This window comes from Neomonachus schauinslandi, chromosome 12, assembly GCF_002201575.2.
Source record: "Neomonachus schauinslandi chromosome 12, ASM220157v2, whole genome shotgun sequence".
In the NCBI taxonomy this organism is placed as follows: domain Eukaryota; kingdom Metazoa; phylum Chordata; class Mammalia; order Carnivora; family Phocidae; genus Neomonachus; species Neomonachus schauinslandi.
Window position 1 is genome coordinate 63,610,942 of NC_058414.1, and position 24,392 is coordinate 63,635,333.

At 40.9% G+C, this 24,392-nt stretch overlaps 1 protein-coding gene across 1 annotated transcript in view; it reads left to right on the forward strand.

Moving 5' to 3' along the window:
* Positions 1–18,648: 18,648 nt before the first annotated feature.
* NPSR1 (neuropeptide S receptor 1) overlaps positions 18,649–24,392 on the forward strand; it is a 141,461-nt gene continuing 135,717 nt past the window's right edge. Inside the window, 1 exon segment of the mRNA XM_021699385.1 lies at positions 18,649–18,804. Coding sequence (XP_021555060.1) covers positions 18,649–18,804 — 156 coding nt within the window.

A 24,392-nucleotide genomic window follows, 5' to 3' on the forward strand; every position in this document is an offset into this window, starting at 1 on the left:
AGTGGGAAGAGAACAACTCAGAAACACTGAGTTTAAAACAAATTACCCTGAATGGAAAGACTGGGTTATTATTTTTTTTTTAATGGAAAAACAGAGCAGAAATAGTATTTCATGAACTAAGTTGATTTGTATAATAAAGAAAGTTTCATTTTTCACATCTGAGTTGCTATTACAAATTTAAAGTTTAGCAGACAATTTGACATTGCTGGAATACGATGTTAGAACTCATCTGTCTGAGCTAACGGCAATTTCCCCAAAGAGCCACCAGCAGCAGGCTGCCTTGTTGCCATTGCATCTGACTGACCCAAAAGAAAAGACCTAATTTGACAATCTCCAGTGGAGAAATCCCACAGGCTAAGAAGTTTTAAGTGTGGATTATATTTCACAACCACGACCAGCAAGCACAAGCCTGCCAGATGAAGATGGTTTTCTCAGCACTGCCATGCTCAAGAACAGACCTTGTTCGCAAGAAGCCACATCACTCAACTGGGTTTGCCTCTGAGACCAGGTTCCCGGGGGTACCTACCTGTCGTGAGTAATGTTTCATTATTGGCAGACAGGCTTCTTGGCTCCCTGGGAATGGCTCTTTATGCTATTTGAAGTTCTGAAGCACCTAAAAAGAGAATATTCAAATTATGAGCCAAGTGAGATCTAACCAAGGAGAGTGCAGGGCAGCCACCCAGGCCCCTGCAGAACGTCAGCATAATTGTGGGCATGCAGTCGGACTACCTGGCTCAAATCCCAGGTCCACACCCTTCTGGGTATATTACTCTTTCCTCAATTTCCTCATTTGTCAAATGGGAAGGCCAATATCTACCTCAACATACTTTTCTGAAGATAAAGAGATAACACATATAAAGTACTCAACTTGGCTGGCCTATATAAGAAATACAATAAATACCCATTTTTCTCCCTTCATCTGTTCTTTCATGCTATAAATTTTGTTCTGAGTTTAAGCACAATGTGTATAGGCTAAGGTTTAACAACCATGGTGACTTCAAGTTGTGGATAACCTCTTCCTTGACTCTTCTTCATCATCAAGTGCTTTTTCCATACCATCTCTGGGGCCCTGAGTCTGTCCCAGTGGCTGAAAGCTGCTGCTTTCCAGGAGAGGCCAGATCCACTGTAGCACATATTTAGCATTCTAGTTGATAGGGAGTAAAGGGAAAGGACAACTTGAATCCCCCTTGCTATTGTCCCAGCTTCTGCTTCACTGTGAATTCATCATCCATCATGGTCCAGAGAGCATCCCAAGAAAAGAGGGTGTAGGCAGATTCCCAAAACCTAATTCATAATCCAAAGCCAAGATGGAGATAGGGCAAGGTCAGGAAATGAATGGGAAGTTGGAGGAGCCAAACCAAGCAGGAATAAACATGAGAGTATCGGGTATAGGTCTGAGTTCTGGGGATGTAGTTTGAAACCAAGGTGGAAAAGACTACTCAAGAAGCACAGCAAGTGAGCTAGGAGGCAGTAAGGGATCCTTAAGGACTATTTCAAATGCTTTTGCACCACTCCTACCCCAATCAGACACACATGGGCATTGATATCTTGCCTTCTGGATGCCTAAGATGGTACATTGGCACTGTCATCTGCCTTGGGGAGGGAGTCTTTGAAAATAGTACAGTAGCTTTGGTTTTCAGCCAAACAGATAACCAGAAGTGTCCCCGCACATAAAGAACAGGAATCCATTGTTATCCTAGACTCCTTATCTCTTGGGTGAGACATAATTCTCACTCACTATTACCTTCCCTCTCTGATTTTATACTAACTAGGGTCATAACAGCCATCTAAGTCTTCCCCAGATATCCAACATCCAGCCAATAGTTGACATAACTACCTTGATTGCTAGGAATTGGGGCAGCAATTTGATCTCCTCATATGATCCAGTGATTATGTTGCCAAGGGACATTTTGAGTGCTGGTTCACTTAGTAGTATAGAAACTTTTTAGCTGGTTGGAGTTGCTGTGATCAGGGATTGTACATCCCCTTATCACTCTACCCTTCAGAGTGTTAATCTCTCTTTTTGCTGCTCTTGGATGCATTCTACAGATCAAATGGCAGGGGGAAAAGGATGTTCTTGGGGAAGTCTAGGTGGCCTCAGGAATCAGACAGAACCTCCTTTTCTGCTGACATATACAAGATACCTGATATAACAGCATGAATCAAGCCTAGAGCAATGAATCTTCTCTTATTTAGGTGACAAGAGATTGGGTTTATTAATTTTGTTTTCATCAAATGTACCTTAACATCAGTATTTCTAGGATTCTTTCAGCATTATAATTTAAAACAGAGTTTAGTGTGATAATATAGAGTATAATGTTTTGATTCTAGTATAAATTTACCATATGTGAGAAAAGGGAGAGGGAGAGAAGCTGGCAATTCAGATAAGAGAAAATAATGGACTAAGAAGTTCTTATATTTGATAAAGATATCAAAGTAAAAATTGAAATCATGACATGAACTGAAGACTTTGAAAAACGCTTACTCTGAAACTGAAATTACCCTGATATGCCTGGCATCATTCCATCTGGAAGCAGACCCTGCATTCAATCTTTATATTTTCTCCCTAAAGGGAATAACAGTTTCCCTACAGGATAAGGGTGCTAGGTCTGGGGATGGGAAAATAAGATGGGTCTGGGACAATTTGTGGTTGGAGATGGTGATCTATTCAGACAATCTGGAGAGAGTATAGTGACAAATAAGTAATAGACGTGAGATGCTTACACAACAGAGCATTCAAACAGCAGAAAGGTGACCAGAAAAATAATAATTATGGTCCACTAGAATAAGATTAATCTGTAAGTAAGCCTTGAGTCCATGATAACATTTAAAAATAAAAACTAATCGAAGAATGCTAATAAGACTATACAAGTTGGAATCGAATCATGCACATGAGACTTTAGTGTTATTTACAGTAAGATGGGTTATTTGTCAAACAATTAAGAGAATTCACACTGAAGTTTAGCCAATCCAGGTTACACATGACAAACTGCTTTCCCTCTTGTGGAGGATTTAAAGCACAAAGTACTTTGTAAAGAGATAGGGTCTGTGTTCACCTCTGAATCTAGTTGGGTTTATGATTGCTTTAACCAGTAGAGGATGGGGTAATAGAGATGATGCTATGTGATTTTGAAGGTTAGGCCATAGAAGGCCACTGGTTGTACCTTACTTATAGGAATACTCACTTTTGGATCCCTGAGCCATGTAAAATGTTCAGTTATCCTGAGGTTGCCATGCTTTGAGGAAGCCCAAGCCACATGGACAGACCATGTGTAGGCACTCTGGTCAACATTCCTGACTGAGCTCAGCTTTAGAGTCATCCCAGCTCAAGTGCCAAATATGTGAGGATAAAGGTCTCTAAAATATTACAACCTGATGCCATTTAAGTTACCCAAAGTTTTCAAGTCTGCTTATGGAGACCTCAGATATCACCAAGTAGTGACAAACCATTCGTGCTACATCCTGTCCAGATTCCTCATTCACAGCGTAGGCACTGAATCTGGAGGCAGTGGTTTGTTACACAACAATATGTAATCATAGCGTCTCTAGACTTTTCGGCAAGAACAAATTATGTGAGTAAAGTCTCAGGTATTCAGGAAGTGTTGTCCCATATTATTATGCTTTTGATTGTGCCTAGTGTTTATATGTATAATGTATTCCAGACAAAAATCAAGTAGAAAGATAACAACTCAAGAAATTTCTACTAAATATAATCACAGCAGAATGTGCATCAAAAAACACAAATCTCCTCCCTGAGACTGTTACTAATTAAAGTTCCCAAGAAAATGCCTCAGTGCAGCGACTCTTGAACTTTGATATACATCAGAATCACTGAGAAACTTGGTAAGATAAAGAGGCCCAGGCCTTTACCTACTTAATGTGCCTCTCTGTTCTTTTTTTTTTTTAAAGATATATTCATTTATTTTAGAAAGAGAGCACACGAGAAGAAGGGCAGCAGGAGAGAGAGAAAGAGAGAAGCAGACTCCCCAACGAGCACGGAGCCTGCATCAGGGGAGCCCAAGATCATGACCTGAGCCCAAATCAAGAGTCAGATGTTCAACCAACTGACACACCCAGGCACCCCCTCTCTATTCTTTGTTAACTCTCCAGGTGCCTCTGAAACACATTGTTTGAGAACCACCAATATAGTGTTATGGAAAGTAAGTAGAGAAAAGGCGGCAATGTAGATAAAATGGCATTATTTCCTGTCCACCTACCACTGCATGTAGGAAAATTTTGAGGAGAGGTTTAGCTGAAGGAAAAGTAAGTACCCCTTTTTAGCATGTCTCAGATAGTTTCTGAGAAGACAGTTGCTTAATTGCACTGCCTTCTCCCTCTGACTTGAGTGAACACCCATGCCCACACAGACTTAACAATCTGAGGTTATGTGGCCATGCATTCATACCACAGGAGAGACAAGCACCAATTTATTTGCCAACTAACTGTGTAGGAGTGCGGTTATCTACGCTCAACATACAGAAGACCGACAGGAACAATTGCTTTTTTTAACTCAGTGTTTCTCAACTTTGACTCCACATTAGAATCACCTGGAGAACTTTTAAAAGTCCCCATTGCTGTACCCCAGACTATTACAACACACTCTGGAGGTGGCTCACAGGCACAGTTTATGCATAAGGCTCCCCAGGTAGTTCAAAGTCTATCCAAATTTGAAAAACACTGTCTTTACCTCAAATTCTCACAAATGAAGCTGATTCATCCTGAATTAAAAGAGAAGTCTGTACCTCTAGGGGTCATCCTTTTATTAGGATACTTTCATAACTTGGTATCAGATAAAATGGTTTAAAGTATGAGAACATGTGCAGAAAGACAAGCCCCAGAGATGACTGTCCATATTCCTACCCCCTCTCTACCATATTGGCAAAAGAATAGACAATTCCTTTCCTATATGCCAGCAATGTCAAGTGAAATTTGAAATGAAAACATACCATTTACACTAGTCCCTCCATTAATACTTAGATATAAATCTAATAAAATCTGTAAAAGATATATATGAAGAAAACTACAAAACTCTGATGAATTAAATCAAAGAAGCACTAAATAAATGAAGATATATTCCATGTTCATGGATAGGAACTCAATATTGTCAAGATGTCTATTCTTCCCATCTTGATCTATAGATTCAATACAATCCCAATCAAAATCCAGGAAGTCATTTTGTGGATATTTGTCATTTTGTGACAAACCAATTCTAAAGTTTATATGGAAAGGTAAATTATCCAGAATAGCCAACACGGTATTGAAGGAGAACAAGTTGGAGGACTAACACCACCCGACTTCAACACTTACAATAAAGCTACAATAATCAATATTGTAGTGATGTTTCCACAACTCCATAAATTACTAAGAGTCAATTTAATTATATACTTCATATAGGTGAATTTTAAGGTAAACAATAAAACTGTTTAGAAAGATACAATGTGGTTTTAGCTTTAAAGTTCTGAAAAAAAGGGGTGCCTGGGTGGCTTAGTTAGTTAAGCGTTCGGCTCAGGTCATGATCTCAGGGTCATGAGATCAAGCCTGGCATCAGGCTCCACCCTAGGCCTGGAGCCTGCTTAAGGTTCTTTCTCTCCCTCTCCCTCAGCCCTTCCCCACCCCCATTCATGCTCACTCTCTCTCTCAAAATAAATAAATTAAAAAAAAATAAAGTTCTGAAAAAAATAAACAGGCAAAAATAAAGATTAGTACTTTGAAAAAATTACTTTAAGAAATAGGAGAAAAAAGCTGCAGGATTTTTTTCAACAATGCATGAGCTCTATAAAAATAATATTAATTAAATATATTGTTTACTACTGTATGCCAAATGTTGTTCAAAGTTCTTTACATCATTTTATCGTTAAATAATCCTATAATGTTGATATTATACCCCCTTTTACAAATAGAGAAACTGAAACTAACTGGATATAAAAAAAATGAAATGACAGTATAAAAAGAGAGACTTAAATTAAAAGGGAGGTGGTAGTGCTAAAGAAATAATTCAAGGAATTAACAATGCCATTACATAATTGTAAATGCTATTAGAAAGACCAAAAAATAATGAAGACCCAAAAGTAGTTTAGTGATGATCAGAATGGGATTGAAGATATTACGGTCAATGCAGAGGAAAAGGAGAAAGAGATTAATGTGATCAGAAAATAAATGATAGATAGATATGGATGACATAAAATGAGGGCCAAAGAAAAGATAATAGTGTTCTGAGGGGTGCAGGAGAGAACAGCATAAAACAAAGTTAAAGGCTATTATTTACATTTTCTCTTAGTTGAGGAGAATTTTATTTTATTTTTTTAAAGATTTTATTTTTTTATTGGGCAGAGAGAGAGAGAGACAGAAAGAGAGGGAACACAAGCAGAGGGAGTGGGAGAGGGAGAAGCAGGCTTCCTGGTGAGCAGGGAGCCCGATGCAGGGCTCGATCCCAGGATCGCCCCCCCTCCCCTCGTCATGACCTGAGCCAAAGGCAGACGCTTAAAGACTGAGCCACCCAGGCACCCCTGAGGAGAATTTTAAATATAAATGGCACCATCATTGACAAGATATCAGATAACAATGTCCCTGCAGCTGCACTGAGGACTTCACACACAACTACTTGTTTGATCATCACAACCCCAGGAAGCACACACTATAATTATGCTCATTTTACAGATGATCCTTAGAAGAAGATGACTGCATATCTCCAGCTTGCCTAGGACAATGCTGATTCACTCCTGTGGTACATCAATAAATGAATGTAAATTACTTTAGGCACCATTCATCCTCAAAAGTGTCAGATATGTGGACAGCAAATGACACAATGACCCTACTTTGAACCTAAGACCACAGCTGGTAAGTCGCAATACCAAAACTTACAGTCATATAAGTCTCCAAAGTCTTTCTTCTTAACTATTTTACTACACCAACTATGTAGAGCTAAAGTGTTTATCACATCAAGTCAAAATTAGTGAAAAATGATCATTCCAAGAAATCCTGCATTTCAAAGATAAATGAACAAGTCTACATGTAGCATTTGGTAGAAGCAATCACTTAAAAAGCAATAATTAATTACTTAATTTAGTACATAAATAATGTTCTAGACTTATTCTCCACAACATTTGATGACAAAAAACAATTTATGTATAGTCGAGTTATAATTAATGTAGGAGAACAATGAAAAGCTGCTCTTAAATATATACAAAGAGTTGGGCAGCAAATTGTCAAGCAATTACTTAAAGACATTCTTCATCTAATTGAGGAATAAATCAAAATATAGACTTCACAGATACAAAAGTAAGATACAGGGCTGTAGGTGGGCAACAAATCCATTTTAAAAATCAAATTATGTATAAATTGATCCAGAAAATATTATGTCTGGATGAAATATGCATGTTCTATTTCTTGAAAGACTATCACCATATTTAACTTCTCTACTGCATCAGAAATTCCAGTGCATATCAGTTAAAAATTTTATGAAGAAGTGGGCAGAAGAGAGTGAAAGGGAATGTATGTGAGTCTTTTTCCTGTTTTTCACAGAGGGAACTCAATAAACGATGTCTCATTTCCAGTGTTGATAAATTAACAAACTGAGCTTTAATTAAATTATTTGAAGATATAGAAAGTGTATATTAACAGAAGAAAAAAATTGTATGTCTTTCACATTATAGAAGATAAACAACTAAGGAAAACTTTAAAAAGATGAAGAAAAAAACGTAAAGATGACATAAAAACTAAAGAAAATACTGAAAATAATAGAAAAGGACAGAAACAGAGGTAAGAGATAGTATAGTAGGAGACGAAACACAAAATGTTTAACAATAAATACAAATGGTTAAACCTCTGTCTCATTAAAGCAAAGACACTCTAACGTTGCACAAAAAAATAAATAAATAAAACCTATAAATAAATAAACTTATTTACAGACAGACCTAAAGCCAAAGACTAAGAAACACAAGGAAAAAAGGACCAGAGAAGATATGAAAAGGATATTAATGGAAAAGAAAAAAGGCAGACATGTCAGGGACTGCTATCTCCCAACTCAATCTCCATGCTGAACTGACTGACTTAAAGAACCCTCATTTTACGGGGCATGACAATGTTTCCAGTTTTCCTTGCAGACAGGAGAAGCCAGAGAATCAAAGAAATAGAAGTGGAAGGGACTGGGGGAGGTTTCTAGGGAAGCTCCTTTAAAAAGAGCTGAGCACCCTTTTGCTTTCCCCACTTGCTCCCTTCCACTGGCTGGGATGCTAACAAGATAACTTAAATCTCAGTTAATATGAGAAGGAATGAATAAAATCATGGGAACATCACATATTAGCATTACAGAGAAATAGCCATTATATTTATTTATATAAAAGCCCAAAATATGTGAAATTAAAAAGCAGAATGGTAAGCAGAGTGCATAGTATGATCTCACTGGGGAACTGAGGAATACATTAGCCGTTCATATGATTTGTATCTTTGCATTTCAGGTTAGTATTGAGAGTAGGTGAGTTTTGTTGTTATATTTTTTTTTTTTAAGATTTTTTATTTATTTATTTGACAGAGAGAGACACAGCGAGAGAGGGAACACAAGCAGGGGGAGTGGGAGAGGGAGAAGCAGGCTTCCCACAGAGCAGGGAGCCCGATGTGGGGCTCGATCCCAGGACCCTGGGATCATGACCTGAGCCGAAGGCAGACGCTTAACGACTGAGCCACCCAGGCGCCCTGAGTTTTGTTGTTATAATTAGAAAAATACAACCCTAAAAGCATGGACTGCTAAATCCCCTTTCCTCTGGTGTCCTCTTTAAAATAGAACACTGCATTCCATTTCTTTAGGAATAATACCTCTTAGTCATTATAACATGTGTAACCTCTTGCACCTATTAGAGCAAGCAATTACCAGATGTAATACTGCATTTATCTTTTCTCTAGGATCCCAAGGATTTCTCTCTGCTTTCAAAGCAATTTCCCCCCAGAGGATACTATTATTTCATACTAATGATTCAGAGCCCTTACCACCCCCTCAGAATGCAAGGCAAAAATAAAGGGACTACAAAAATTAACCAGTGTAGAGAGTCAATGATTGTTTCCAATTCCGTGTCTCTACTTGAAAAGCTCTCCTTTACCAGGAGCTCTCTGCACCTCTAAAATGGGGAAAACTTGCACGCACTTGAAAGTAAAATTCTGGGAATTAAATGTTGTGACAAATGTCAAGCTCCCAGCACAGCGATTAGGTGGAATGCCCCCTTTTCCCTCCCCCATATCCTTTCCTACCTCCTATCGCTATGATTAAAACTCATCTACCCAATCCACGTTCACACAGATTCTAAAAGAGGCACTTAGAGAATAAAGGTCCAGGCGTGGCAGCGATATATCTTACTTAGATACCTTGTGCGACATTGTATCAACAACAAGCTTAGACTGTCAGCTCCTTCTTTTGAGAGAGAAGTCATGGGCATGGGAGGTGGCCTATTATCACCTCAACCTGAGAAATTTCGTCTCTGCAGGCAATGGCACCTTCTGGTATCCGAGGATCAAAATCCGGCCAAAGGAAGTTAATTTCCTTTGTCCTAAACCCACACTTAGTCACCTTTTTCCACACTGATGGAAAAAGAAAAGTTTCGTGCTTCGTCCAAAGTAATAAAAACACCGAAACCCAAATTTAAACCTCCGAAGTAGGATCTTCCTCTAAACTTGGAATTTAATTCTCCTTACTACTCACTTGGAGATTAATCGCACTCTGCCTGTGTCACCTACTGCTTTTATATTATTTTACTCCTTCTGTGATTCATCCTGGAGAGTTTTATTGTCTGTTCTCTCCAACCAAACCACGAAGGTCCCCCAGAGCACCTGACATAAGGTATACTTCGTTTAGCAATTGCTCAAGAGATTGTTTCTTCTGACCAATAACATTTTCAATTCAATACAGCATGAATTTTTGAACAGTTTGGACTCGGGTAAGAAAAGACTTAATTAGAAAGAATTGTTCCAGAGGGGAAGGGCACCACAGCAACAGGGGAAAGAGGACCATTATCATAGGGAGAATGTCCCCACCAGGAGATGTGCAAGCATCTAAAGGGTTAGTAAACTAAGAGGTTTCTGAGGCTGGAAATAGGCAGGCATGGAGAAGCGGGGTGAATGGAATGGTGTGGTCTGATAGCAAAGGGGAAAATGTTTTCTTGAGGGGCTGGCCCATTCTAGTGAAGGGCTGTTAAGGAGAGGTTGTAAGCTGAGAGAGGCTGAAGTTCAGCCTGGGGAAAGGACAGACTCTTGACTAAAATTTGCTTAACTACCATTATATTCTCAATTGATCAGTGGGGCACACTAGTTTAGCTAACCATTTATGAAACAAAGAAAGGGAATTGGAGGGTCTATGTCTGGCCTTGTTATAATTGGCCATGACCCACAGGGGGACATCCATGAGTCTGATCTGAGCCATATGGGAAACAATGGCTACTTGCAGTCATTTGTTTCTGGAATGCAAAGAAATAGTTAATTTCTCTGTTTTCCCACAGGGTCAGGTAAGGTTCAGTGTGGTCATAGAATACAAAAAGAAAAGGGGCAGCTTCTGCCCTTTAGGAATTTGGAGACCAAACAAAGAGCCCAGGAAAATTTATACACATAAAAGAGTCATAATGAAGAAGGAAAGAAGGAAGACAATTAGCATAATGGGTCAGCATTATCTCACTTAATTCTCCAGTGATGTAGGCACGACTGTCATCCCTGTTAACAGAGAACAAAAGAGAAGCTTCAGGGTGTCCATGTACTCACAGAAAGGAAGTAGCAGAGCCAACTTTGGATCCAGATTCACTCTGACTGTGTGGTTACAGTCAATACGTGAAAATGTCAAGTAATGAATGAGTTCTGGGAAGGTCAGGAAATACCTGGGAGCTCCGAACTCTCTGTCTCATTTACATAGGACTGAAGAGAAACCTTCAGATTTCCAAACTGCAATGAGGCAGAAGGGCATCCCCATGGAGATGGACCCCATTGACTATCAAAAGTACATATACAAGAACGAACTTTAAATATTTTGCTTATAGTTTTTATTCCAAAGCATAGGAACTCTTTAAGCATTATAGAAAAACAAGGAAATGAATATCATAGCCCAGGTTCCCATGATAAATGTATAAAGCAGGAAGCTGCGGGAATTCATGGAACCTTGAGCATCTCCCTTCTAAGCCTCTCCATCATTCTGCTCACTGAAGATGAAATCCCTGGCCCAGAGGCAGCACTTTTCATCTTAGGAAGGTTGAGACTTAAGAAATAAATGCCCCTACCAGATACCTTCAAGGGATATGTGGCTGATGTGAGACTGATTCTGAGCAAAGTTTCATAGAAGAGATGAAGAAGGGAGCCAGTTACCTGGGAAAGGTGACCTTCATCTAGAAAGGGAAGAGGCTGAGAGCAGATGTGAGGTGCCATCCTCCAAATTGAATGCTTGACTGATATACCAGGACAGGAGGGGGGCGTCTGGAGAGGAGAACTGGGCACGTACCAGGGACACAGGGGGACCAGAAAAATAAAAGGTAAGACTCTCCCAGACACCACTTCTTTTCCAAAGCCCCGTAGCCTGACTGTGCCCCAGGAACAAGAGGAGTAAATACCTTGTAAAGTAGTTTCTTAGCAGTTTGTGCAAATTTCTCTTTTCATATCTCCAAGCCTTGGTCCCATTTTACTGAGATGCCTCCCTCCAAGACCTGGTGCATTCTCGGGTACAGGAACTAAACTGACACTCACCTCCTGAAGGTCAGAAAGGCAGAATGAATTACCGAACCATCCCCACAGGCAGAGAAAAATCTAAGGGAGGGAGTTGTACTTTTATTACCCATTTCCTTACCTGGAAATTCTCCTTTCAGGCTCTCGTTGCATATTTTTTTAAGGAAGGCAAGTCTTAGAAATGGGATCCAAATTGCGTGTCTGAGTGTCTCCAAAAGGGAGGTTAACTATGACTTCTGGGTGCTCTGAAAGAGAGAGCAAAACTCTCTGGAGGTCCAAAGAGAAAGCTAAGGGAAAGTTCCCTCCCTCTCTGGAGCTATGGGTGCCCAGCAGCTCAAACTTGGTCGTGAGAAAGTAGAGCCCAGAAATGAGGTCAAGCTCACTGTGGGTCCCAGGAACACCAGAAGCATCCCTCAGGGCTGAAGACCCAGCAGGATGAGCTAATTAAGACAGCAGCCCCAGAATGAATGCCACGGGCAGGCAGCAAAAACTTCCCACTGGGAGTTGGGCGCTAGAGATTGCTGTCCTCCTAAAACAGGGTTTCTCTTCTCTGGAGGCACATTCGAATCACCTGGGGAGCTTTTAACAGTCCCAATGCCCAGGCTGCACCCTAGAACAATCTAATCAGAACCTTGGCATCCACGCATTAGTGCTTTATAAAGCACCCTAGGCTATTCCAGTATGTAGCCAGGACTGAGAACTTCTACCCTGGTGAGCACTGACCGTGTAAAATATAGGGCTTTCTCTGAGAGGGCTGCCAGTTTCTATAGGGAACATAGAGATTTGAAGCTCACTTTTTGCAATCTGTTAGTAAGCCATTTACTGAGGTTTGTGTTAGGGAGGTGGCAAGGTGGGGATTGCTAGGCTGCCTCTAATGATATACCTAGCAGAGGCTAGAGCTCTCAAAACAGGATGGAGTCATTATACAGGTAACTGGGTAGGCCCTGCCTTGTGTCAGCCCCCCAGCACTATTGGATCATCAAGGCACAGTTTCTCTACTATACCACAACTACTTGCTGGGTTTGTGATTGTCATTGTTATGGGCTAACAGCTAATTAATAAAGCTAAAGGACTGACATTTTCAGCTGTGAAAATATTTTCCTATGTTTTCTTCTGAGAGCTTATAGAAGCCTTGATCCATCCCAATGGGGACATGGTGTGAGATAAAGGCCAAGGTTCATTTTGTTTTCCATGTGGATATCCAGTTTTTTTGGCACCATTTATTGATAATACTTTTCACTCATTGGATTGTTTTGGCACCTCTGTCAAAAATCAGGTATCCGTATAAATGGGGGTCTATTTCTGCACATATAAAATGTTTTGTCCTGAGCTATTCATCAGTCTTTTTTTAAATTTTATTTTATTTATTTATTTGAAAGAGAGAGAAGGAGCGGGGGTGGGGGGTAGGCAGAGGGAGAGAAACTCTAGCAGACTCTATGCTGAGCGAGGAGCCTGACGTGGGGCTTGATCTCACAACCCTGAGATCATGATCTGAGTTGAAATCCACAGTCAGACACTTAACCAACTGAGCCACCCAGGTGCCCCTATTCATCAGTCCTTATCTCATTACCACATTGTCTTGATTTCTGTAGCCCTATGTCAATTCTTGACCTCCAACATTCTTCAATTTTAAGATTACTTTGGATAGTGTCGGTTCATTGCATTCCCATATTTTTGTATCAGTTTGTCCACCTCTACCAAAAAAACTTGATTTGATTGTGACTGGAATTTCATCGAATCTATAGATCAATTTGGGGAAAATTGACATCTTAACCACACTGAATCCTCCAATCCCTGAACTAGTATAGCTCTCCATTTTTTGGTGTCTTCATTCATTTCTCTCAGCAATATTTTATAGAAGTATTTCACATCTTTTGTTAAATATATTCATAAGAATATTAAATTCCTAAATTTAAAGAATTCCAAAGAATTGTAAATGAAAATGTTTTGTAAACTTTGTTGTCCAATCCCTTGCATTTATTTTTAATGTCCCTCTGAGACTCATTATACAGATGTTCACATATGTACTTCTTTTGCTCACATTCCTTAACCATTTTTCTCTCATTCTTTTCCTTATATCACTCTTAATGCCTTCTGAGAGTTTCTTACCTGCCTTCTATCTAATTCTTCTTCTTTTTTTTTTTTACAATTCAAAACATCTCTTTAGTGCTTTTTTCCAACAATTTATTTTTATATCCATTTTTCCAGTTGGCACACCTTAAACTTTTAGTTCTTTTCTACCTTCCTCTTTCTCAAAAGCTACCTCCCTCACTTATAAACATTTAACCCGTGGGGTAGTATGAAGGATAGACTTTAAAGCGGCCACCATGATACCTGACTCCTGGAATTTATGCCTTTGCGTAATCCCCTCCTCTTGAGTGGAATGAGGCAAAGGGAATGGGATGTATGCAATTACATATATGTGATTACATAAGACTGTTGAACCCATGTTGTTAGAATCTCTCCTCCCTTTACTGGCTTTGAAGGAACAGGTGCCATGAGTTCTACAGTTATAAAGAAATGAATTCTGCCAACAGCATGAGAGAGCTTAGAAGTGCATCCTGCCTCATTTGAGGCTCTGATGAAACCCCAATCCTGGCCAGCACCTTGATCTCAGCCCAACACAGATGGGCAAGAACCAAAGACTTAGAGACTAGACCACCCATCTTCATGTATGGTGACCTACTCCTATCACCCCAGATCAGACTCTGGAATTGCTGCTGCCATTTTTCTGCTCTGTTGTAATCATGGGCCAACCAATAATCCACCTGGGCAATGTGTGCAGGAGAAAAAGGCACAACTAGAAAGCTTCCTCTCAGCCTATCCCTGTCCATGGCACCTGGCCCTTGCCTGTTCTAGATTTCCCCTCCCACCTTTAGCCTTCATCACATTATGACCCAACCAGTCTCTGACCCACATCCAGAAATTTCTCACAAAAAAGTGCAGAGATGGTAAGTGTATTTAGCTCAAAGCTTTTTCATAATTGGAATACCCTCATGTAACTGTCACCCTGACCAAGAAACAGAATATTACCAGCAGCCCAGGGGCTCCCTCCTAGCCTATTCCAGTCACTACCCTTAGCTTTTAGTTTATGTAAATGAAATCAAACGGCATGCATGCATTTGTGTCTAACTTCCCTATAACTCAGAATAACGACTGTGAGATTTATGCATTTTTTACTTAGAGTGGCAGATCACTCATTCTCATTGGTATATGTTTTCCATGGTATGAATACACCACAATTTATTTGTCTACTTTTTTCTTGATGAGCGCTTAGGTAGTTTCAAGTTAGGGGCAATTACAAACAAGCTGCTCTATTCATCTTTACATTTTTTGATTAACATAAGTCTTCATTTGTGTTGGGTATTTTCTTAGTAGAGAAACTGCTAGGTCATAGAATATACATATGATCAGCTTTAGATAATGCTGCCAAGAAGTTTTCCAAAGTGCTTGTACCAATTTACATTGCCATAGAAGTGTATGATAGTTCTTCATCCTACCCATCCTTACCAACGCAAGGTATTTCTCATCTTTATCATTTAAGCCTTTCTAGAAGGTGTCTCATGGTTTCATGTTAAGTCCCATGATCCATCAATGCCTCTCTCATTTTTGTGGAATCTCTAGGGATGAATTCAGGTGAGAACCTAGAAGCCATAAGAGAAGTCCCGAGATCTGTAGTCAGCATGCTAGAGAACCAGGGAGCTGATGTGTAATTTTAGTCTAAAAGCCAGCAGGCTTGAGGCTCAAGAAGAGCTAATGTTTTAGTTCAAGCCCCAAAGCCTTTGAAGACCAATGTTCCAACTCAAAACAGTCAGATAGGAGTTCCCTCTTATTTATGAGAAAATCAGCCTTTTTGTTCTATTCAGGCCTTCAGATGACTGGATGAAGATCACCCACATTAAGGAGGGCAATCAGCTTTACTCAGCCTACAGATTGAAAAGTTAATCTCATCCAGAAACACCTTCACAGACACACTGAGAACAATGTTTGGCCGAATATTGAGGCATCTCACTCCCCAGTCAAGATGACACATAAAACTAGCCATCATACCATATTAGCTTGTCATCTTGTCTACAACTATTCCTTTCAACTGTGATATAGTATTATTCCATTATATATATATGTACGTATATACAAACACACACATATATAGTTATACTTAATATAAATGAAAAAGTATTATTTTGTTTAATATTATATTTGTGAGTTTCATCTATAATGTGTTATATTTGCTACAAATTATTCATTCTCATTGATGTATAATAATTCATTGTGTGACTATGTGGAAATTTATTTACCTGGTCTACTATTGATGCGCCTGTAGATAGATTCCAGTTTGGAGCTTCTCATTGATTTTGTCACTTGGAATTTTAGGTTGCTTCTGATTCATTTCTAAACAGTATTGCAAAGGCATCTTTTCCAATGTCTCCTTGTACACACACATAAATGTTTCTCTTGGGTGGCCACAGGTCAAAAAAATGATCCATCTGGACGATGAGTGGAGAGAAAACAACACATCCAGAAAGTTCTCTTTCCATCTAGTCCCTGTCCATTATGGTATCTACTCTTTTCTCTCTTTGCATCCTCACCACATTATGACTTAACCAGCTTCTGCCCTTTCCCAGAAATTTTTCACAGATTTTTTTTATAAATTTTTGCTGAAGTAAAATATACTTATGAACAAGTACATACGTTTTATGTGTGCAGTGCAATGAACTTCCCTAAATTAAATACACATAAGTAACCCAGATAGAGATGGAAAATTACCAGCATTAAGAAATGGAATGATGGAACATAGATTATGTAATTTTAATTTTACTGCATACTGCCAAATTGCTCTTCCAAGTGACTGTGGCAACTAACTCTCGTAGAAGTGAAAAAATACACCCATTTCTTCCCATCCTTACCAATATTTGGGGTAGTGAAACCCTAGTTTTGACTATGCCAATAGGTAAAAGCTTTGTCTTATTGTTTTAAGTTGCTTTTCCTTAATTTTTAATATGACTGGGGATTTTTCATGTTTATTGCCAGTCAGAATTTCTTTTGCTCATTTTGCTATCGGTTGTCCTGTTTTGACTCTTTCCCCTTGGAACCCATGGCTTACCCAGTTTTCTGGATAGCTCCCTCCTATTTGCTGCCCCTTGTTACTGGACCAAAGGGGATCCGCTCCTCGGCACACTATAGGCAGAGAGAATACCAGGAGGCATAGCCTCACAAAGTCAACTTTATTTGTACAAACAAGGAAATCATGGAGAATAATTTCCGAAATCGTGTCTCCCTGAACAAAGGAAAGCAGGCTCCTTTTATTAGGAGTTGGGATAAATATTCCAAGGAGTATTTTAAAATTATAATGAGGTGGAGGCACTTTTTTTTTTAAGATTTTATTTATTTATTTGAGAGAGAGAGAAAGCAGGAGCAATGGGGAGGTGTAGAGAGAGAGGGAGAAGCAGGCTCCCTGCTGAGCAGGTACCCCCCCCCCCCCATGCGGGGCTCGACCCCAGGATCATGACCTGAGCCAAAGGCAAACAGTTAACCAACTGAGCTACTCAGGCACCCTTTCTGGCACTTTCTGAGACTCCTGTGCAGGCATCTTCCTCAAATGTTTCTTGTTCTGTCTCAGCAGCTCATTAGTTTCTAGAAGGTAAGACTGACACTTAAGCAGAAGCTTTTAGGACCTTCCTGAGTTCAGGAGGTCAGGCCCGAGTTCAGGAGGTTAGACCGGGGACATTTGTTGCCCCTTCACTAAAGACTTAATATCTTCTCATCTACAGCATTCTATATTCTTCTGGGCTCGTAGATAATGCTAAAACTTTCCCAGTTGCTTCCATGTGGGCCATGGTTTTTTTATGATCATCACTAACCTGCTACTCCTTATACCAGGTGTCATGATCCCATGGTTGCACATATTTGGAGCATTTTCCATGTGAGTAATCAGGGAGTTATGCTTGGTTGCAGTACAAGCAGCTTAGTTCTATTGTTTTACACCTGGCCGTTTACCCTTACTCGTGTTAACTTCATGCCACAATAGGCTTTTGAAATGTGATGCATATCAATATATGTTAGTGTCAAGGTACTGCTGCCCAGGAATTTCTGAAGAGATGAGTTATTACCTCATTTCCATCACCAGTTGTGGGATCTTGGGCAAGTCATTTCAGCTCTGACAGCTAGTCTTTTCTAGGGTAAAATGAAGAACGTAAAGCTACATCCCCTGCCTACCTCACAAAGTTGCTTGGATAGGTAATGAAAGAACATCAAGCTGATAAGGGTATTTACCAGGCACCACTCCCAGCCACGACTCGAAGGTCATAGCTTATTGACAAACACAGACCCCAGGTTTTTCTGAGAAGTGCCCTGTGAAAATCTAGAGTAAACCACGGTGTGAAATACAAATATGCTATTTCCCCATGTTTACTGAAACAATGTACAGGCTGCTACGTAAATGGCTAGGTGAGTATTGTAAGTCAGAAGGCAAGCTCAGCTGAAGCAAATGCATAATTATGATCTGATATCAGAAGAGCCAACATGACCTGAATTAATCAGTCTGCTGTTGAGTCCAAGTTCCTGTATTGTTGAAGCTGGAGCAGAAGTGGGGGTCCATTCTGGAAGTTAGGGAAAGCCTAGCTGGGCAGGAAGGCCTGTCTCTGGAGCCATATGGATCGCTTTTGGTGACGGGGGCTCCCACGGGCTCTGTGGTGCGCTCCGGCCCGGACGGTGGGGTGAAGAGGCTGTGCCGGCTCCTGGATCATAACTGCTGCGGAGAGAGCAGCACGTGGGTCCTCGCAGGCGTCAGGCAGAGCTCTTCAGGGAGGTGGGCTCCGGGAGGGCTCCGTGCCTCTGCTCAGCCGAGCTCCAGCCAGAGGCCTTGGGAGGCAGAGCAGGTGCAGAGGGGCAGCGCTCAGAGGGGAGCTGGACTCTTCCTGGGCTGCAGGCGCCGGGACAGCCAGGCTCGAGTCCACCTCAGCCATGCCAGCCAACCTCACAGAGCGTGGCCCGGACTCCGACGCCTCCAGCAGGACCACGCAGACCCTGGATGCTTCCCCAGTCCTCTGCACCGAAACGGTGACTTTCATGGAAGTGGTGGAAGGGGAGGAGTGGGGCTCCTTCTACTACTCCTTTAAGGTACGTTTCCTGTTTTCCACTCTGAAAAGGATTTTAAATAATGAGACAAGTGGAATTTAAGAGACCCAGTTAAACTATCATTGTCAATGCCGTGAATGGGTATAGTTTGTTTTCTTTAACTAAAAGAGTAACAGAAAAAAAAAAAAAAAAACCCAAAAACCTGATGAGCTAAATCAAGGAGTTTTTCATTCTGTGCAAGGACCTATACTGTAGTTTCTTATGAATACTGGTCTTTTTGTTCTGCTGCTGCTGAAAACGTGTAAATCTTGAGTAGCATTTAACCAAGAGGCTGCAGAGTGGATGATTTTGTTTGTTTGTTTCCCCCCTTTCCTTAGGTAAAAACACTTCTAATTAATTCTATAGTAGTGCTTGAAATGTTGTCTGTTTCTTGTAGGGGTTATTGCTGAGTTTTTTGCTAGGAACATCAGAAGTGTGGAGAGCCCACATCCCCCAGGACAGTGCCTGGTGCAAGGAGAAACATAGCAGTAAGGAAGGAAAGACCACACTCTTTTTTGATCCTGTGCTTTGAACATCAGTGAGCAATAGATTCTTTGACTGTTGTTTGTGGTGCCACAGTTTGCAACAAGTTGCCTCCTAGAACAAATGAGTAAATCAGACTTTGATGAATTTCACCTTCAAAGCATCCAGGGGTCACACTGAGGAAATGATCCTCATTAGGCTAATACTGTTCCTCTCCTACAAGACTGTAGTCAGAAACAAACCAGGCATCTGGAAAACAAGCTCTCTGCCTCTTGCATCAGAATGCAGGCATGTCAGGATATTTCACACGCTGCCTGGGGGTGCGTTAAGTCGTGGCAATAATTCCCAGGTCTCAGACTGGTCTTTTATACCAGAAAGGAAAATACTTCAAGAAAAATTCAAGCTGTTTTTGTTTGTTTGTTTGTTTGTTTGTTTGTTTGTTTAATCCTCTGGGTGTTCTTGAAATGATTTGGTTTTTACTCCACAAAGTAGAATTACTGTAACATCTACCTCTCTACTGGAGCTTTGCTTCTTTGCAAACACTCAAAATAAAACTTTCAGCAGGGAGCAATCCTGGGAGGCAGCCTAGCCTTCCTCAAAAGCCAAGAGACAAAATAGCAAAGCAGAGGCTGAACAAGTCACTTAGGCTGGCTCCATGGGACCCAGTCCCTCAGAACCACCTCCTGAGGCATGCACATGCACAGCCCTGCTGCCCAGCTCCGTGACAGAAAACAGACACTGAAATTGGAGTTTGTTGCCATTTACCTTTGACTGGGTACATCCTCTCTATGGAATCAGCTTGCAGATCTAGAGAGTCTGTCTTGGAGAAGGCTTTGTGCACCCAGGAAACACACCGCTCTTTCTCAGGGACGCTGCCTCTGCAGCCTCTTTGATAGGTATAAAACCTGACAACAAACAGAACGAAGAGAGAATGGCCATTGCAGAAGGGATACTAATCAGCAATAAGGCGGTTGTTCTGAGACTCAGGCAATAATCACTCTCCACTGAAATCTCATTTGCCCTTTTTTGAATACAGCTCCTAAGGGGTATTTTGAATGTTCAGACAAACAAATCCCTGCTGGTTCTCTACTAGTGTTTATATTCTGTCCTAGCAACGTCCTCTCTAGGTACTAAAGAGAATCACGTCATTTTTTATCTCATGCCTATTCATGTTTGCCCTCAAACAACTAGACCACTGGACAAGAAAAGAAAATAAAAGAGAGGGATTGTTTGTCCAGGAGCTTAGGATGTTCCATTTCATTTTTTGACCCACGCAATCATTGACTAAAGCACAGTGATTTGTAGTTACGAAGCAGTCTGTGGTGTTTGTGGGCACCGAGCTTAAATGTTTCAGGGTAACTTTTTCCCATGGTCCTCTTAGAGCAGGGCAGTTCTGTTACACTGTGGATCCAGAAACAATTCTGATGCAAACCCTTGTTCACTGTGAGTCTTTTATTGCACATACTTCTCAAGAAGAAAGTCTGAACTGCTCTTTACTATCTCCCAAATGTGTCCTTTTAATCCCTGTTCTTTACCAAAAGCAGTAAAAATATCATAAAAATAAAAATCGTAACAGCAGTAAAAGTAGCAGAATTAATAGCAACAACAATAGCCTAACATCTCATTTGCTGTGGGCTTTCTTGGTGCCAGGAATCGTTCTAAATGACTCCTGTGACGTATCACATTTCATTCTCACACACTATGGTGCATCTTTCCATCTGGAATTGCCTTCCGCCTTCATCTGCATTGATCTAAATTCCACCCACTCTGAAGTATCCTCTTGAATTGCTTCTTCCATGAAGCCCCCACCCCCGACTCATCTCTCCTCTGAGTGTACCTGCCTTCTTGCCATTTAATCCAGCAGCTGTCTTCAACTGCTATTTCAATATGTGTCCAGAAGAGGTATAATAGCCATTAAGCCCCTGGAGTGATTTTTGTTTCGTATTCTCTCCAGAAGCCAGCACCATGCTAGGCATACTCAATAAACATTTACTACATTAATGAAGTGTGGTGTTCTGTCTCTGTCAACTGCCCACATTTCATCAGAAAGCTTGCTTTCTCAGTGATAGAGGTGCGGGTCTTGTTAACCATGACTCCACAGGGCAGCCCCTGCCCTGCCTTGTCTCTCTACTTACTGTACTCACCAAGCAAGGTCCTTCTCTGCATGAACATTCAAATCATCCTTATCCCATTTCTAAGCCAACATGACCAAAGTAAGTTATGGATTCCAGTGGGTAGGGTATAGAATTAGTTGTGGTGCCATAGACTAGTACCTAGTATCCGATTTAGCCCTGGGAAACTGTACCCACCATGTTGTAGCCTTACTAGTCTCAGAGGTTTTGTTCGGTCTGCATGCTTGGGCTTCTGTCTTTCCTGCCTAGCACTTGAGTTCTTGTCTGAACCCCAAAGCTCTCTTGGCAGGAGACAAGACATACCTGTCTGGATCTGGTTAGCTTTCTCTTCCATAGGCTTAGCTCCTTTCCCTCCTCCCATTTCCACCCCCAAATTCTTGCCCCCACTTTCCACTGCTCTAACCTACTCTGTTATCTAAGCATGTCCTTGGATATAGGCAGGAAGGTCAGCGGAGAGTTTACCACCCACTTCCTCTATCATGGGCTTCATGTGAGCAACCCTGTGCGATCCTGGGTTCAAGATTCCCAACTCAAGCCCTGGTTTCCTTCATAGTTTCCAATTTCAAGTTCCCATCCAGTTCACCTCCTCAATTCCAGTACCAAATTCCAGTACCAAATTCTACCAGAAATTCCCAAGGAGGATAGGACTTTGCTAATCAGAAAGTGAATGGAGGACGTGAATATGAACCTGTCCAAGTGGAAGACAAAGATGAAACTCTTCATTTTAGCCTTTTGTTTTGCCCGTGAATGTGCTAGCAACATTCCCTGTATCTCTAATTTTAATGATGAGTAAATTAATTCAAAGTAACTGGGAGAGAACCTTGTCTGAATTAGTAAATTGGTGAAACTATAAAATAATGCAAATGAACTCATTTTTATTACTCTGAGGTGAAGGAAGAAACTTGAACCAAGACTGCTAAATATTACCTAATGACGATCTTTTATTGAATCTCCTTCAGTAGGAAGCTACAAATGATAGGTGATTAGTCTAACTATTGTTGATATGTAAATGGTTGCTTCTAAGGGCTTGAGGGTGATTGGACACAGTTTTTTTCCCTGTGTTAGTGCAGCCTCCTGCCTACTCTCTTGCTATTAATTTTCTTAACACATCTTTCCTCCTTTAATATAAGAAAAGCAAATTCTAGTTCGATTCCTGTCCCACTTATTTCACAGGGGGCTTTAGCAAGAGCTCAGTTGAGAAAGCTTATGTAGACTTGCTTGTTTTCAGTATATTTTGGTTGACAACTCATTTCTAAGAACTTGATCTACTTCCTGAGGTCTCTGACCTCCCCATCTTATCTCCTGCAGATTACAACAAGGGCCTGGCGTTCACATCATGCATTTGTTTATGTCTTCTACATAGTTCACTCGGTATGTTCATTTTCAGTACATTCATATGGTTGAATATGTGGCTGTTTATAAGGAAATGACTACTAGTTTTGCTCAGTTAAATAGTCATTAGAGGTCTGCTATTTACTACCTGTTTATAGTGTGCCAACCGAGCACTCCACTTTCCAGTCCCTTACTGGGTAAGCTCTATCATGTCCAATTTTACTTTGTGTCATTGAAAGAGGCACAGATGTTGTTGTTGGCTGTACGGGGACATCAGACATTTCCCGAGCTATGCACTGTAGTTTGTGAGAAAGGAAAACTTGCTCAACCAAATTTCTCTTTGCATTACTAATACATCTCAGGGCAGGAAACATAATCTTAGTTAATTCCGAGTGAACTCAGAATTACAGTTTTGCAGCCTATGAAGGGTTTTCCCATTTTCTGACTCAAGGAAGGTGTCTAAGCTCTAGGGCTGGTGCCTCTATAGTGTGTGATGGGGGTGAGGGAGGGGGTCCAACCTGGGGAGAGATCTGGGCAAGTTGGTGTCAGCTTGAAAAGTGCCATCTGGCTTTCAGAAGTGGTTTTCCCTGTTCCAGACCCTTGTCTGGATCCCTGTCTGGCCCAGGTCAGGACCAGACTGTTTTCTGAGGCAGAGTACTTTTGTCACGTTTCTTTCAGGCACACGGGTGTTCACATCTCCCTCTTTCCCTCTCAATCCAGCCAAATTTTTTTGTCCTTACTAGGAATGAAAAGTTCAACTGCCTCCCTCCCAGCTCTGGGCTGTGGGAAACAGTGGCATTGTCTCTGGTGCTCTCTCTACCCACATGGCGACCAGATCTGTACCACTCCCACCTCGTGATAGATGGGGAACCTGCCATTCCCTCGTTCCTATACAGTAAGTGGACTTCAGCCCCCTTTTAATACCGTGCTCTCAAACTCAGTGGGTGTTATCTCTTCCTTTTTTGGTGCAAGCCTTTGGAAGGGGTAATACGATATCTTCTCATCAGTGTCTAAGCTTCCTCACATTCTGTATCACTGTTGAACTGTCCTACCTGCCCACCCCCTCAGCCTTTCTTTATCAAGGGGAAACTGGCTGCACTGTGTTCTTCCAAATTTCTTATTCCAAGCTCTCTGCTCTGAATGCTCAAAAGACACTCCTCTTGCCAGGAAAAAAGCCATTTCTTTTCGAGGTAGTTAAGATACCCTCCGTGAGGCTTTTATTTATTTATTTATTTTTGAAAGCCTGACACTCACTTGTTTCTCTCTGCCTACATTGCTAAAGATTATACCCTGAGGGCAGATGGGGTAGAGCTCTCTGGCTGCCTGAGCTGGGGAAGGATTTATCAAAAGAGTAGGAAGGCCCACATCCATTTATGCTTCAAAATGTCATCCTGTCCTCCTTGAAATAACTTCCTGTTGATACAGTGGGTAAGAATGTGTGGAGCCATGTACTCAAGTGTCAAGAAATATCAGATCATTGTTCTGTAACTGAACTTAGCTTTCCTCTGGACCGCTCAGTCCACCTGATGGCAGAAGTAGCTTAGTCAACCCCAGGTAAACTCAGGCCCTCGAAACTTCCCCATCATTTTATTTTTTATTTTTATTTTTATTTTTTTTGAAACTTCCCCATCATTTTATTTTTTT